Source organism: Bactrocera tryoni, chromosome 1, assembly GCF_016617805.1.
Source record: "Bactrocera tryoni isolate S06 chromosome 1, CSIRO_BtryS06_freeze2, whole genome shotgun sequence".
In the NCBI taxonomy this organism is placed as follows: Eukaryota; Metazoa; Arthropoda; class Insecta; order Diptera; family Tephritidae; genus Bactrocera; species Bactrocera tryoni.
In genome coordinates this window covers 23,912,589-23,930,121 of record NC_052499.1, presented here as the reverse complement: position 1 = coordinate 23,930,121, position 17,533 = coordinate 23,912,589, and the positions used below count along the sequence as shown (strand labels likewise).

Here is a 17,533-nt window from a genome sequence, read left to right as displayed (position 1 = left end):
TGCAACGAGTGACAAATGATGGAATGATGGATGACTGAGTTAAGTTTCCATAAAAGGGAATTTCTCGCCAAGGAAGATGTTACATTGTAGTCTTCTGTTTTTGTTTCTCTTTTTTGCTACATAATAAAAAAATACATATATTAACAAAATATTTATCAACAGCTAAAATAGAAAAGGGTCACTAACTATCGAAAGCAGGACAAGCACAAAAGATCTTTGTTACCTAAAAACATATTAATTTCTTGGATTCAGATTATTATCTTCTTCTAAAGCGAACACGTATCATCCGGTTTTGGAACTTTAGGGCATTTCAATAGGGAGCTACAAAAGTAGACCGATAGGGACAGCAAACGACGCCATTTTTTTCTCGCTCTTTTGACATTTCTCTTCAATAATGTTCGCCACTTCATCCCGTTAAGATATACGGTCCAACAACGTGTCAAAATTATTAAAATTTACTACCGAAATTCAGAATTAGTGGCCTCAAATTTAAGAGCCCTACGACGTATGTTCGTGAATTAGGTTAAGCAACAACTTGAAAATGATCCGGATTTTCATCGAAAAATCATCTTCAGCGATGAAGTTCATTTCTCTCTGAATGGCTTCGTCAAAAAGCAAAATATACATTATTGGTCAGGCAGCAATTATGTCCATACTTCATGAGTCACCATTGCATCAAGAAAAAATTACGGTTTGGTGCGGTTTTTGAGCCGGGGGCGTCATTGGGTCGCACTTATTCCATGATGATCAAGACCGGCACGTTACAGAGAATGGGAATCGCTACCGCTCAATGAGAACCGAAAATTTTTGGCCTGAATTGAATGATATGGACTTGGACAATATGTGGTTCGAACAGGATTCAATATATTGAAAACCAAGTTTGATGGACGTGTTATCTCCCGAAACGTCCCAGTCAATTGGCCGCCTTGGTGGTGCGATTTGACGCCGTTAGACTATTTCCTGTTAGGCTTCGTCAAGTCTATGGTCTATGCCAACAAGCCAGCGACGACTGATGAACTTCGTACGAATATCTAACGTGAAATGAACCATTAGTTTATGACGTTGCTGCTATTTTATATACATCTAGCTGTACCTATTTTCTAATTTTAATATTTTCTAACAGAATCAATAATCAAAGATCTGTGATGACATACACATATAAATACCATGGTCCCAAAAAATTCAAAAACTGGTTTGAACTTTTATCTGTTTACAATTTCTTTAAGAATTCATTCGTAGTCGGAAAATATAACGCCGTTGACCCTCCACGTCTTAATGGTTTGCAAAATTAATCGTTAGTGTGGCATTCAAATGCAGTAAGGGTACATTTTTATAGCCGTAAATTTGTTTGGTAGCATGCTTCGCCAAGTTCGTGTTTTAAGTCTTTGGTCAAGCGCTTGAACGGCAGCTTGGTGACCTGCGTAACCGCTTGCAATTGGGCCTAAATAACCAAAAACAAATGAAAAAGTCTTTATAATACAAGCATTACTGTAAAACAAGTTTAGCGTAAATAGCTGATTAATTGTAGCTAATTTATGACCGAACCGACCATTAAGTTTGCAAATTATGTATTTTCATTGTCCTAACAATAAATTTTATATTGCGTGTAAGATGCAGCTTATTTTGCTATTCTTCAGTTCATTTGTTTTACATTTTCAAGGCTTTATATTACTATTTGATTACTATGAAACACACATACTGGTTTGGCTTCACACATTTAGGAGTGAACTTCTGTAGCTCAAGAACACAATTGTCGTAAAATGCCATCTTCTAATCCGAGAAAAATAATTGCAAAAATTTCATAACTGAGAAAATTAATTATATGCATGAATCATACATATATTTTTATTAAAGTTACCAAAAATCAAGTGAAAGCAGTCTCCAATACGTTTTTCCGACGCAGTTTGATTTGAGTGACATATTCTAAACACCATAGCCGCTGCATTTTAATCCACTAACACCACTAATGTCATATAGTTCATTCTCGATACAACAATATTCTTTGAGAATGAAGACAGTTCCTGCAGCGTTGGCAGCAGATCGCGATCAAAATAGTAAAAGTTGTCCCATGCACTTCATCAGGTTTTTCCACATTTAGCCTAGTCGGTGGAGAAGGACCTGGCTTCGCTTGGAATCTCCAATTGACGCCACCTTGCGAAAAGAAGAAACGACTGGTGTGCTGTTGTTGACTCGGCAATATCGCATATGCGGTGTCTACGGCAGCAAAGAAGAAGAAGAGTCGATACTCATACGATCTGGAGTGCTTTCATATTAAAGTCCGCTTTATTTTTTTCTGTCTATAATTCTTAAAGAGAAGTCTGAATCCATAATATCCATTTGGAGAATCGAATTTGTCACTTTAGTCCCATTCAAAAGGTTGCAGAAATGATCCTTCCAGAAATAAGTGCTTAGATGTCAGTTGTGGTCAATAATAGCGATTGAAAATTTTTCGGGCCCATGTTAAATTGGCCGTTAGTGCACATCGCACTTTTAAATTAACTTTAGGGAATACCCCACATCCAGCACGCAGTGAAAAAAATATAGCAGCTGTAGCTGGGGGTGTACTCGAAGACGGTAGAGAGTCGATTCGGTGCCGTTCATGAAAAGTTCTAAGAAGATCCGACGTTGTCGAGCCAAATTATGTTCAGCGATGAGGCCTATTTTCTGGTTTAACGGGTATATAAACAAGCAAAATTTTATAAAGAACAACCCCAAGATATTTAAGAATTGCCATTTTATGCAGAAAAAAAACAACGATTTGATGTGGTTTGTGGGCCGTTGGAATCACCGGTGCACATTGCTTCAACAATTACGCCGATGTGGACGTGGAATCAGCGGTCCATATCTGATCGTAACCGGTGTGAATTTAAACGCCAATGGCGATCGTTATCGAGCCATGATAACCGACTATTTGATGCCTGAAGTCGAAGCTCGTGATCTCGGTGACATTTGGTCTCAACAAGACGGCACCATTTCCCGCACATTGCATCAATCAATAGATTTATTGAGAGAAGACTTCGGTGAGCAAATAGTTTCACGTTTTTGGCCGGTCGACTGGCCACCAATATCATGTGATATCACACCGTTAGACTTTTTCCTGAGGAGATTTGTAAAGTCTAAAGTGTATCCGAACAATCCCGTTTCGATTGAGGCCTTGGAGCAAAACATCGCGCGTGTCATTCTCCAGTTAGCAGTCGAAATGCTCGAACAAGTAATCGAAAATTGGACTCAACGGATGGACCCGTAGCCGTGGTCAACATTTAAAAGAAATACTTGTAATCTTCAAAAATATAAATGGCAGATAATGTTCTTGTGAATGATAATATATTTGAAGTTTCTGTGTTTTTCTTTAAAAAAGTGGGAAACCTCGAAATGGATCACCCTTTATTTGGATGATGTGAGTAAATAAAATGGTGTAAAGTTGACATTGCAACCATTGCAGCTTTTTGGCAAAAGTCTTCGTGTACAGTGGCATCTCTCTTTAAAAACCGTCACACATTCTACTGTATCTTGATCTTTAAAATCATTCCACTCCTAAAGAACATACCTAATGTTTTATGGATTCATTCAAAACCATATGTGACGAATATGTACTATATTCAGTAGTATTCAGTATTCTTAGCTAAGCTGTTATATCGAAGACACTTTAAGAGCTTTCACAATTAAGAGTTTTTAAGATTAGAACCCCTCGCTCAACGACCACTTCTATTACAAAGTATACATATATTATTATACAAACAATTTCTCTACTAAAAAGTTTCACTAATTCTCTAAGCTTAAGTGTTAGCCAATAAAAGAATAACTAAAGAATTCTATACACTCACAAAGAAACTCAATGCCATTGTCTAAATTATGTAAATGCGCCCTGAATTTCTCAACTCCTAATAGTTACTCGCAACATTTTGCTATATTCAACATAATTGCAACAAATTTTTACAAAAGAAAAATTAAAGTACGCCTAAAACAAAAACAACAAAAATGCATAAAGGGGAGGGGAGAATTAAAGTAAAAAAAAATAAAAAAATTGAATTCTCATGATAGTTGGTCTCAAAAAGACTTCGTACATATTCGCGCACTAAATGAAGATTTCATGCACTTGACCTTGTTGTTGTTGCATTGTGCTTTATTATCAGTAAAGAGGAAATGCGCGAAGCGTGTGATGCGTGTGCTAGAGTTGGCATTGGATGTATGTGTGTGTGTGTGAGTGTACGGCCATCCACAATTCAGCAGCAGCAAGTCATCATTAACAAAAACAAAAACAAAAGTCATCTTCTGAGAAGTGAAGGTGAGAATTAAAAGCCCGCCTCCTTAAGGTTTTTGTAAAATAAAAAATTGTTCTTAATATAAAATTGGGAAGTAATAATGGATAAATTCATTTAAACTATGTGTATGGCACAACCCGAATTTTGATTTAAAAAAATTTTCATAAAAATTTAGGCATTTTTTCGACATTACTACAAATGTTCCGTACCAACCCTTTTCTGCACTGAATTACATTTCCAGTCAATGCTATTAAAAGAGCTTTCAAACCGACCGATATATACGGTCTATGTATTTAGTGTATAGAACCCTGAAGTCTGACACAAATTATATCCGTTAGAAAAAAATCGAGTTCTTCATATTCGGTGCATTGTGGCTATAAAAAGATATAGACGGACTATGACTATATGTGGCTCAGAATTGGCACATATCAGTATCTATATATTTGGAAGATTTTTAAATTGTTAATGCAATTTTCGTTTTCGAAAGTGTATAAAGAGTTCATTGCAAAAAATCTTGTATTCATAAAAAATATTTTTTTTTTACTATACGTATACCTGACCTTTATTCAATACTTGCGCCAGTCTCACGCGTTGTCTGATATCTTTGTTGGCAACTCGTAACTAAGTTTTCCGCAGGAAGCGACCTCCAAGTATATTAAATGTTTTATTGCTAGTTTTGCTGTCATTAAATCCCAAACATTCTCCATTGGATTGGCGTCTGATAATTGAGATGGCCAATCTAAAGTAACAATGTGGTTTTCTTGTTTCCATTGCGTACAGAGTCTGCTCCCTTGTTTCGGTTCATTGTCTTCTTGCATTATGTATATAATCATGGTTATTTTGGCCGTAAAGTATTTCAACTGACTTTAGTAAACCCTTTTTATCGAAACTATGAGCAGAGAGCAACATGCAACATGTGCTTAACATGCCTTCGAATAAATGTTATTCCTTTTTTTGCGAAACAAGTCTCAAGTGATTGGAAAACAAAGAAAATAACTCATCTGTAAATATTACATCCAATCACGGTTGATGTTTTCATGCTCCCAATGCAACTTTTCTTCAATGAGTGTTTTTGTTAGTAGCGGTTAGATTACAGCAACTCTGCGATCTTAACCCTTTCTAAGCAATTTTTTTAGCTTCTCTTAGATTAAGTAGTAGTTTCTTCTTAAAAAGGAGAATAATAGCAATAATCCTCACATTTAGATGGCAAGTGATTTCTACCACCTCTTTGCTTATCATGTACGTTTCCAGTTTCTCCATAACCACCAGAGCACCTATCTACAAATGTACAACTCCTATTTAAATATTCGGTCACAATCGTGGCTCTTTGTGATGGTGCATTATTATCATGTAAAATCCATGAATTGCTCTTCCACCGTATCCGCCATTTTCAACGGATGTTCTCACGCAAACGCTTCAATACGGTCAAATAAAACTCCTTATTGACCATCTGTCCCTCCGGAACAAATTCATGATGTACCAAAGCACGAATATCGAAAAAAACAATGAGCATTACCTTGATTTTCGAACGCATTTGGAGTGGGTTCTTTTTTGGTTTCGGCCCGTTTTTTCCCTCCATTCCGTTATGATTGCCCAAAGAGACCGGTTTACGGTACTCTTTTTGAAAAAATCAGCTTTATCCAGGGGAGTTGAGCAAGAACGCGTTTCATGCCCAAAATATCCACCAAAATCATTCGAGCGGACTCGCGAGAGATGTCGAGCTGTCTTGCCATCTCCCTAACACTTGCCTGAAGATTTTCAAGTACCATATTCTTCACTTTTTTTAATATTTTCATCAGTTGAAGAGGTCGAAGATCGTCCAGGACGACGGAAGAAATACAAAATTTGGGAGTAATTCCTTGTTCGATATTTTTATCCATTGTAAAAATCGTAACACACTACTAAGGTGTACCGACTTAAGCAGCTGCTATAAACAAACTGGTTGACAGATCGCGCTCATATTTTGTACAGTAATTAAGGATAGTCATACCAACTCATCAAAATAAATTTTTTTTAATTTCATTTACCCGGGGAATTATATTAAAATTCTTGGTGCTGTTTTGTCCCAATGCATATATAGTATAACAAGTAAAGAAGAGCCAAGTTCGGTTGTAACCGACTTTGCGACTTGCAAAGATAAAAGCGTGGAAACCCACTCTACCATTATTAGAAAAGGATTCTCTCCGAAGTTCTATAATATATCCCACAGATTTACCGATATTTTTGATAAAAAAGTTTGCAATTGAAACTTTGGTCCACAAATTCGGTCCATGGAGGCTTGAATAGTTTTAGACAATTTTTGCTTACTGGAAAGTGAAAGAATCAGATAAAATTTAAAAGTATGTTATACGAGAAATAGGCGTGGTTGTTGTCCGATTTCGTTCGCACTGAAACATAGAAATATCAAAATAATATCAAATCTAAATATGTTTGACATCAGTCGGGTAGGTCCTGAGACGTGGATTTTCACTGGAATGTCGGCGGTGCGACGCCTATCGTCCCATTTTGAGTCCGGCTCCTATAAAATCCTCTTATATCATCCTAGGTGTAAAATTTAATGACTCTGGCGCATTTATTTATTAATTTATCGCACTTTTAGTAGTTTTCAACGGAACCCTTATATGGGGAGAGTATGAAATGTTGAGTTATTCCTTCCTTACATGTTGTTAACTATTTTCGAACACTTAAGCAGCATGTTGCGTCATTGACACTAGATGAAATGTTTTAAAAACTATATTCATGGAATCTCTCATGCGGCAGAGTCTTTTTCAATTACCAATATTTTTTTTTTCATTGCTAGGACAGAAATCCATATAGTATATGTATGTAGATGGCAAGTGACTCTCGGTTAGATTATACTCGATTTTAGTTATGCTAAATCTTTTATAGTGTTCCTAGCTTAGAACTATCCAAATATTTAAAAAAAATTGTTACATGTTCAAAAACCATGGTTGGGATTAGGATGTCTTACTATAAAGAAACTAGGTTTCCTGGTCAGAAACCCGGTAAAACAAGTGTGCAGAATGGATATGTCAGTGGATAATGGGTATGTAGGCATTCAACTAACCAACATACAAATGTATTCAATTAATCAATATGTTTAATGAGACCAACGGGCGCGAAATCCAAAATATTTTCCAATACAGGTTTTGCGTGCGATAAATTGTCGTCAATTATTAGCAGCCAATTGCTGGCGACGGACAGCCAGTCGTAGGTATAGTCGCTAAAAAGCTGTTGATATCAGAGCGTACACCGATAATCGCTAAACACCTGAATTTACAAATTTCAACTGGTCAACCGGTAACTCATTACAAATAAAATTAATTACTAATTTATGCATGTATGTACATATGTATGTGTAGTTATGGTAATAGTTATGGTGCTTCAGTGCTTGCTGTATCTAATTTAGTGTGAAATAAAGGAGAAGCAAAATAATTACTTGCAACGTTCCATTGAATCCATCAACAGCATTGACGAGTTGCAAGAGCTACTTGCGTGTGTGTGTGTGTGTAGGACAAGTAGTATATTTATTTTAACCAAAATAAGTGATTATGAATGATTATGAAAGTCATCTTTTTTTACACATTTTCTCTGTTTACTTAACTGTTGTGAAAAGTAATTATATGATTTTCGTTTCTTTATTTATTCACTTGCCTTTTTGGGTACTTTGTATTACAAAACTAAAGCCAAAGATAATATTTTTGTGTATTTAGCAATGTAAAAACAGCTACTCGTCTTTGCGATTGTCTAATTTCTGGAATTCATTGAGTTTCCCTGCAAAAGCCAGTGGGCTTAGAGATGGCTCGCTGACGCCATCGCGCAATTAACCTGTGAAAATTGCGCCATTTAACCACATAATTTGATATTCTCCAACCAGAAATGGAAAATATAAAAAACGAAGAAAAAGTAGCGGTAAATGCGAGGGCTTTAAAGTGCCGACTTGCAATTGATTCCAACGAAAATCGTTGCAAAGCACCTTTGAACTGTTTCGCCGCACGAATTAGTGGGCGTGAGATGAGAAAAAAAAACAATAAAAGATTAGTTAAAAGTGAAAATAAAAACGGTAAAAGCGAACTGGATTCTTCTTGTTCAAATCAAGATTGCACCAACGATACGTCAACTTTGACATTAACTTAACCGCAAGCTAAATGAAGACATTCCACAAAAAAAAACACATTGGAATGATGCGGAATTGGGTGAATATAAGTAGAAGCGATTTCAAAGCAACAAAAATGGGGAGACAGTTAACTGCGCAAAAAAAGCTTCCAACTTAATTGCGATGATTATTCGAACCGTGGGATAATAAGGAGACAACAAAAGAAATTGAAGAATATTTAGATAAATTAAATTGAAAACAGACTACCATAAAAGCACTGTAAAAAGCTCATAAATTATGCAAAAACGAAAAAATAACATATAAATTAAGATAAGATAGGATAAGATAAGATAATATATATTAAAATAAAGTAATAAATAAACTTTGAGATAATTAAACTGAAATTTCTTCCCCATCAAGGCTCAAGCCCTTGTTGTTATTGTTGTATCGGCAACCTTCCTTAAAACTTACAACCGCAGAGACCCGGAGAATATCTTAGTTAGGATTCATGTGATGATGAGACTATTTATATTTCCAACTAATAAAAAGATAGTTTTGGGCTTCGAGGGCATCACTAACTACCTTTAGGACGGCGGTTTTTCTTGCATGCCGTCTCACTGCATTCGCTACAAACATAGGCCTAAAGCAACATTGATAAGGTCCAATCAGTCTGTTGACGGTGAGCTTTAATCCTTCACACAATACGCTCATTAGAACCTTTTATGCGATGTTTAGGAGTGTTATCCAACGGTTGTTGGCACAGATTGTGGGTCTCCCTTTTTGTGGATTGGGCAGAGCACCCTTAAACTCCAGTCGTCTCACATGCCTTCGTTCGGCCATATTTTACAAAGAAGCTGATGCATGCTCCTTATCAGTTTTCGCCGCCATGTTTGAACGCATTTATTCATAGAAATTTCGAGCATTACCCTTGTCTTCCAGCTCTTCATACTCATTCCTTCCTATCACTAGGAAGGTATAAACTGAAATAGTTCAAGTGAATAATAAATCTTAATAAGTGATAAAGAAGAGATACTGGTGGAAATTTACAAAGGCCACGAAACTTGTTTCTTGATCGTTAAAATTACTAAATCCGTTAGAGTTATGCGACTAAATAAGATGCTGTGAACTGAGGACACAATTTACTGATCTCAGTGCAAACCTCATAATAACGGCTGATCCAAGTAGAGCTACTTTTATCAAAAGCCGTTTTTTTGACAGATGATGAGTGAGGCGCGTCAAGCTGTCATGTTATTTTTATTCAGTAAGGTTTGGCATTTCATCATGGAAAGAGTTACGCCTGAACAAAATTTTCAAATCGTTCAACTTTACTACGAAAAGTCACGTTCTATAAAGAATGTGTTTTTCGCGCTTCGCTCCACTTACGGTTAACATAATCGGCCTACTGAGCGTACTATTCGCAACACCATCAGCCATCTTTAGACCCATTGGATAATATCCGACCGAATAGAGCACGTCCAGCACGCGGTGAAAAAATATAACAACCTGAAAAGATCCAAGAGCTGCCATTCCATCCAGAAAAAAGCACGGTTTGGTGAGCTTTTGGGCCCGCGAAATCATTGGTCCATATTTCTTTAAAAATGATGCCGGTGAGAACGTGTCCGTCAATGGTGACCGTTATCCCACCATGATAACCGACTATTTGAAATAAAGGCCATTTGAAAGAGATAATATTCAAAAAATTAATTTCAAAAAATAATGTTCTTTCAAGAAATAATAAGCATTCCACACTTCTTTAAAAGAGTAGGGAAACTTGAAATGGACTGGTAACTGGAAATCGTCGATTAAAACTCACTCTATAGTGTCCATAGGTCAGAACGTAGAAACTTCTTCCTTGAAGTTATAAAGGTATACGTAATTATGAGTTACTGCTCAGGCCCATAGGCCCCCTTGATTACATTTCTCTGTCTAGCTCATTCGATAAAATAATTCAGTACAAAATTAAATAGGCTTAGAGTTTTAACTCCGACAGCCCCTAAATGGACTCAATTAAGGGATGCCAATTTCGCTGAATAATAAATTTAAATCTCTACTAAATAGAACTGTAAGAAGTGAAGAAGCTGAAAAAGTTTCTCTCACATTTCATTAATCGATTAAAGGCGGCTTAAAAATTGAATAACTTTCCATTTGTCGAATATTATCAGAACAGTACAAAAATTATATTCAGGATTGTCTTTGAAAATTAGTTACAATTCTGTTCGATTGACTGCTCAGCCCACATTCATTGCATGCTGGATAAGAAAGAGGTGTTGAAAAACTTTTTCTCTGGTGTCTGTCTTGCTATCGTTAGGATTGTTTAAAGGTAGTATTAAAGGTAAAGTAGTTTGAGTAGTTGGCTAAAGAAGCTGCCGATAATAATACATGATATACCGTAGTGATTTAAGCTGTCAGCACCGAAATACAACTCAGAAGCCGAATAAGAATAGCCGTTATTTGAAGACAAAGCCGATGAAGAACATCTAATATCTCGAGTAAGCCTGCTTAACACATAATCATATTTTATTTTGAATATATTTGGTTTCTGCCTTATATTCCCAAATTACCGTACTGATTCCACTAAGCAGCCATTCATCACTTGCAATTAATTAACAAGGAAGTTAGATAATTTTCACATCGTCGTTAAAGAGACAGCTGAGAAACGAGACATGATTCAATTGCAAAAAGACATTGGATTGGATTTTTGTGATTTCATTAATCATTCATTCGAAATAAAGTGGTAAATAAGGAACGAAAAAAAGTAAAAAGAAACTGGAATAAATGTATAAACTTGTGTAAGTTTCTATTAATTAACCAAAAACTGTATTATTGGAATTTCATTTATTATAAGCTTAATTCAAATTATTCAGGCTATAAATAGAAGAGTGTGAAGCTTCAATTAAATATGCTGAGTCTTTTAAACTATTGCGGAAGTGCGGCGTTTTTCATTTCTAAAGAATGATGGATGATGTGATAGATAGAGAAAAAAATAATGTAAAAAACATTATCACATTTCAATTAGATCTAAATAATATAATATATTCCAAGAACGTCAATAATGCGTACATCAAAAAGGTGATTTTCTTTTTGGAAAATATTTCAAAAAAATATCGTTAAATTGCAATCTGAAAAACATTTCATATTTCATAAACATTTGCAGACCCATTCTCATCATGCTAGACTCTTAAACTCAGTGCTAGTGCGCAGTTGTGACCGGTTCAAAATCTTATGAAACGGGGTTGTGGTTTTCCTCTTGACTGTCAAAATAGCTCCAGAAATGTTTTATTATTATCTGGAAAGTCTTGGCATTAAAATGCTCCGAACAACTCTTAAAGATTCCAACCCGAAATGCATCTCCTGCAAAAAGTATGACAATCGAAAAAGCATTGAATTTGTCATTGTACCATGCCTTTATCTGACTATGTCAGTTTTCGTACTAAATAATAGAGCGTTTCCTTAGGTGGTCTCGCTGTTTTCAAAAGAACGGAACAATAGAAGGAATGCTGTATTATTCTGCACGATAAAATAGTAAGCTTCATCCAAGATCGGTACAAATTGCATCAATTTTTTTAAAGCACAGACGAACCTTAACATATTTGCAAACGATTCTATTCATTTACCAGTTCCACTAATGCATTGTTTTAAGAAGAGGCGTACGTCAAATAAATAAATATTAATAAGACCTTTTATTCGTTTTCTTCTTTCATTTTAGGTGGAGATGAACCGGTTGGTACACAAATACCTTCGATGGTCCCGAATTTCTTTGGCAGTAGTATTGATTGGGCGTACACTACCGAGCCAGAAAGTAGTGCTTGTTTAAACGCAGAAGGACGCCGTTGTACTTGGCCGCGTGGCAAAGTTTTGGGTGGCACATCGGTACTCAATGGCATGATGTATATACGTGGCAATCCCGAGGATTATGATAACTGGGCTGCATTGGGCAATCCTGGTTGGTCATTTGAGGATGTACTGCCGTTCTTTATGAAATCAGAGGATAATTTACAATTGGATCAGGTGGATAAGACCTTACATGCGAAGGGTGGACCGCTACCAGTTTCACATTTCCCCTACAATCCACCTTTGTCGTATGCAATATTGAAGGGCGGCGAGGAGTTGGGTGAGTACGATTATTATATCCATAGAAAAGGTAACACCATCTCCCCTTCCTCTTTTAATGGGCATTTGTTTCGAAAGTAAAATTTTTTGACACCATTGCTCTCCTTTTAAGTGGAGGAAAAATTTTGTGATATACGCGATAAGAGCTTCTCATATGCGTGTGCATATACTTAAAGCCCCATGTTATTCCCTTTCAGGCTACACGGTGCAGGACTTAAACGGTCGCAACTCCACCGGTTTTATGATTGCCCAGATGACATCTCGCAATGGTATACGTTGGAGTTCGGCACGTTCGTTCCTACGACCGGCACGTAATCGCAACAATCTACACATTCTGCTCAACACCACCGCCTCGAAGGTACTCTTCAAGCCCGACAGTAAAACAGTTGTTGGCGTAGAAGTGATGGATCAGTACGGCAGCTCACGCAAGATATTCGCCAAAAAAGAAGTGATCGTCAGCGGTGGAGCCGTCAACTCACCACAAATACTACTGCTTAGCGGCATCGGACCATCTGAAGAGCTAACGAAGGTACAATATGAGGCATAGATCTAATTGTTAATAACCTTATTTTCATTCGATACAGGTGAACGTACGCCCCATACACAATCTTCCCGGTGTTGGCAAGAATTTACATAATCACGTTGCCTACTTCACCAACTTCTTCATTGACGACGCAGACACGGCACCACTAAATTGGGCCACCGCTATGGAATATTTACTATTTCGGGATGGTCTCATGTCGGGCACCGGCATTGGCGATGTCACCGCAAAAATCCATACACGCTATGCCGATGTACCGAATGTGCCCGATGTGCAACTGTACTTCGGCGGCTATTGGGCCAGTTGTTCGCGTACTGGTCAAGTGGGCGAATTGCTCTCCAACAATATGCGCTCCGTACAGATTTTCCCCGCAGTGTTGCATCCCAAATCGCGTGGTTCCATTACGCTTGCCTCCAACGATCCGCTGGCACCGCCGCGTATCATCGCCAATTATCTTACCGAGGATCGCGACGTGAAAACACTCATTGAAGGTATAAAATTCGCAATTAAACTGTCGCAGACAGCACCGCTCAAGCAGTATGGTATGCGGGTGGACAAGACACCGACAAAGGGCTGCGAATCGTTAACTTTCGGCACGGATGCGTACTGGGAATGCACAGTACGACGCGACACTGACCCGGAAAATCATCAAGCCGGTTCCTGTAAAATGGGTCCCGCGAGCGATCCGTTGGCAGTGGTGGATCATGAGCTGCGCGTACATGGCGTGCGGGGCTTGCGTGTCATGGATACGTCCATTATGCCACAGGTAACATCTGGAAACACACATGCGCCGGCGGTTATGATCGCCGAGAAGGGTGTGTACATGGTGAAGCGTGCATGGGGCGCCAAAGTTTGACGGCTAGACGCAACGTGGACGCTGCATAGAGTAATTTAAAAAAGAAAGCGAAAAAAATACAAAAAATTTAAAGCAAATTCAAGAAAAATCGTTAAAAACATATTAGAAAAATCGTCTAAATAAAAATGTATTATTAAAGTAATTATTTTAAAATTAAAAACATATTTATTAGTATTAAATCTATTATTCTAAAACCACTTCCTGTCTAACTTTCAAACGGCACTTTAGTTAACTTAAACCATTCATGTAATTTTAATTTTCGACCTAAACTAGAAACTATTGGGTGAACCACTCACAACTCTCTGCCGCGCTTCATCGTTGCCTGACCACATTTAATGCAATCACGTACACTTCTAAGTACATACCCACTAAAGAATACACTTTATGACCTTTAATGTTAATCTAATTCCTCGCTTCAATACCAACCAACCAACCGCACGAGGTTAGGCTTTTTTTGAAATCTTCCTAGAAACAGAGCACGTTATAAAAACCGCTTTCAAATAGTTCGAAATATGGAACTGTTTGCCAGTAGCTCAGAAGTAACCTAATGGCGGTGCCTCTTCAAGTAACCGTAATTTAATTCCTGAGAGAGTGATGGCACAAAAACTCTCTCCAAATAATTTTAAATCGCATAATTAACAGTTATATTTATAAAGATTTGGTTTTGATAAAAATATAAAGATAACAATCTGCAGATTTTCAAAAAAAGCCTCAATAGAAAATATAATTGCTTGGGAAGAAATGTAAATATTTAACCTCAAATTCTTTATATTGTTCTGAAGAGTAGATTCATAGTATTAATCAAACGCAAAACATTTCAAACCAGAATTGCATTATCTTTAAAAGAACTATATGCATGTATTTGTATCAATTCTGTTCTTGTTGGATATTTCCTAAATGAAAAAAATTGTATTTATTATATCTTAATTTAAACATTATATCTGAACATTATCTTTCTTGACTTCGTAGAATGGAATGCGTGTTCTTACTTGTATGCAAATATCTTGTATGTGTATCAGATTCTATAAATAAATAAATAAATGAATAAATATTTTGTGTCTTATAAGCTAGTCGAGATATCACAGCGAAATGCGGTAAGAAGATTAACAAAGACTGGTAGATTCTTCACTATTCATAATAAAATACTTTTAGTATATATTTTTCGATAACTCTCTAGCTAAACTTAGAAACCAGCTGTAAGAACTTGACTACAAGAATGCTTAGTCAAAAGAATGAACCTCATCACCATTCATTACCAGTCTGAAGTCAAAGTATTCCACGGTTTCTCGAGGGACATCGCTGGTTTTGTTTTAACCCTTCTGCTACCTTAAGGTCATCTCTTGACCCTTTTATGTTATTTATTCTATATTTCATAAAAGACACAAAGTTTCGGGATTTCCTTTTACAAATTCTTGCATTGAGAGAAATCGCTTTGCCAGGTGGCGAATCTTCTGAAGTGTACATTGCTAGTGAAGAAGAAGACAGTTTTGCTGAAGCTGATATAAGTAACATTCCCGATTACTTTCCAAAGGACAAGAGCATTGAGATGTCAACAGAACCGATTGACGATGGCTAGCGCCAGAACAGGAAATATAATTCGACGATACCCCGGGGGTACAGTATATGCAGTTCACCGAATATCAAATATAAAAGAATTATTTAACCTGTGCTTTACACCGCAAAAAAAAACTATTTTAGAGTTCACCAACTTTGACGGAAATAATATATAAATCAATTGATGAAATATAATTGATTTTTGGGCATTTTGATATTAGGAGGTACTTCAAATGGTACATTTATATATATGTACTTGTTAAAATACATATAATTTAGGAACCTCATAGATATATACATATAATTACAGCCATTTATCGGTCGCATACAGAAATTATCCGCAGTCTTTGGGACGAAGTTCATGGTCAACCAATATTTTGCGCTGTAATGTCACTTACAAGGTTTTTGTGAATATGTGCTGAGCTTCGATAAGAGAGACAAACGCAGAGTTCAGAGAGTGTACGATAAACTTGCTCCGATTCGGGATTTATATATATTTATATAAATGCCTACGTTTTATGGACAGAAATCTACCCCAATTGGAGGATTTGGTAGGATATTTCTCGAAAAGCTTGGCCTAGACCTTGTTTTGGGATACCCTTACAAAACTCTGACTAAGTCATTCCGTGACCTTAACATCACAAGTGCACTCTTTTTATTAACATAACAGAAAGGTTAAATCGAAGATCCGCTGTTTTGTAAAAGTGTAGAGTCGGGAAGACTTTCGTACGTACTATTGCAAACGCAATTTCTTTCTTTATTCCAGAAGTGTCGCATGTGAACAGCTCCTACTTCTCAATGTGACAGATGATTTCTGTGTCGAGTTTTTCAAACAGAGACTACTCTCCAAACCCGTCAGTTTGCTTCGGTTAATCGTCTAATTGTTATCAAACACGATGCATATAAACTTGTTAAAAAACACTTGCGTAAAATAACAAACTGTGCCACTTGCTTTTGTTGGAGAGAAAATTTTAGTTTTTAAAGGAGCCACTAAAAGCTATTAGTGGAGTCTGATAGAAATAAATTACCTCTCCGAGATCTTATATTTGCCACTAGTCACGCTTAATTCCCAAAGCATCGAAAACTGAAGGTAGGTAGGTAGGTAGGAGTGCAGCCCTATCGGGCTCAATTAGCACTTGATGTGCCATTTTGATACACTATTCGTAGAACCTCCTGTATCTGCTATTACGTTTCACCTTCTCTCTCAAACCATTTTGAGGTTTCGATGAAACTACTTATGTCCGATATGCTTTTGGTGGAAATCCATTCAAGATTTGGTGCTTGGTGGATTCCGAGTGTTTTGTGTCGGATCTGTGCTAGAGCTGGGCATTCGCAGAGAAAGTGGAAAATTGTTTCCTTGTTCCCTGCTACTCCGCAGCCACGGCAGATATCGTTGTAGGGCAATCCCATTTTGGACGCATGTTCCCCAAATGGCCAGTGCCCTGTTGTGGTAGCTGTTATTCTGTAAATACTTTTTCTTGACCTATTTAATAAATCATTTGTTCGTTTCCTGACATATGTTGGCCATAATTGTTTAGTTATGACGCATTTTGTAATGTTTTTCCACCTGTTGTTTGCAATTTGCTGAAATTGTCTATTGATCTCTCCCGAAAAACTGAAAATCATACACATAAAATCATATCACCATTTAACTCTCATTTCTCCAGTTTTGTGAACAATAATCAATAGATACGCAAAGTCAAACACGAGATTTCATTCGAAAATACTTAAAGGACCTTTTCCAACTTTTTTTACTTCCTCATAGTAAAAAACCTTAGCGAAATTCCCAAACACTGTTTTATCCAAACTGAACGAAAACGTATCAGTACACACGGCGACAAGAACCGAAAATATTCGGATTTATTTGTAACGACGTGCCAGCCTACCTCATCATTTTCGCTACTCAAAACCAATATGGTCCCAAACGTACTCTTTTAATACGTTTTTCTTAAAAATTTATCATAAGATATTGTATTTGTTGTATCCGTATAAAATGTTCCAGAAATCTTTTTGAAGTTTGGTTTGAATCCGACTTCGGCTACGTCGACACCACTATAACTATGACGAAATACCATATTCTTCTGGGTCTATCATTAAACTCTAGTTAAATTATG

General features: G+C 36.8%; 1 protein-coding gene across 1 annotated transcript; it reads left to right on the top strand.

The window, feature by feature from the left end:
- Window positions 1–11,413: 11,413 nt before the first annotated feature.
- Window positions 11,414–13,942, top strand: LOC120776657 (glucose dehydrogenase [FAD, quinone]). The gene is made up of 3 exons (XM_040107526.1): window positions 11,414–12,469; window positions 12,666–12,997; window positions 13,053–13,942. Exons 1-3 carry the CDS (start codon window positions 12,100–12,102, stop codon window positions 13,863–13,865), a joined length of 1,515 nt encoding a protein of 504 aa, XP_039963460.1. The 5' UTR covers window positions 11,414–12,099; the 3' UTR covers window positions 13,866–13,942.
- Window positions 13,943–17,533: the final 3,591 nt, after the last annotated feature.

What these genes read in the sequence shown, in the direction of transcription:
- LOC120776657 (XM_040107526.1), top strand. Translation starts at nt 12,100, where the DNA reads ATGGTCCCGAATTTCTTTGGCAGTAGTATTGATTGGGCGTACACTACC. An exon ending in GAAGGGCGGCGAGGAGTTGG is followed by an intron (nt 12,470 to 12,665) that starts GTGAGTACGATT and finishes ATTCCCTTTCAG; the next exon opens with GCTACACGGTGCAGGACTTA. An exon ending in CATCTGAAGAGCTAACGAAG is followed by an intron (nt 12,998 to 13,052) that starts GTACAATATGAG and finishes CATTCGATACAG; the next exon opens with GTGAACGTACGCCCCATACA.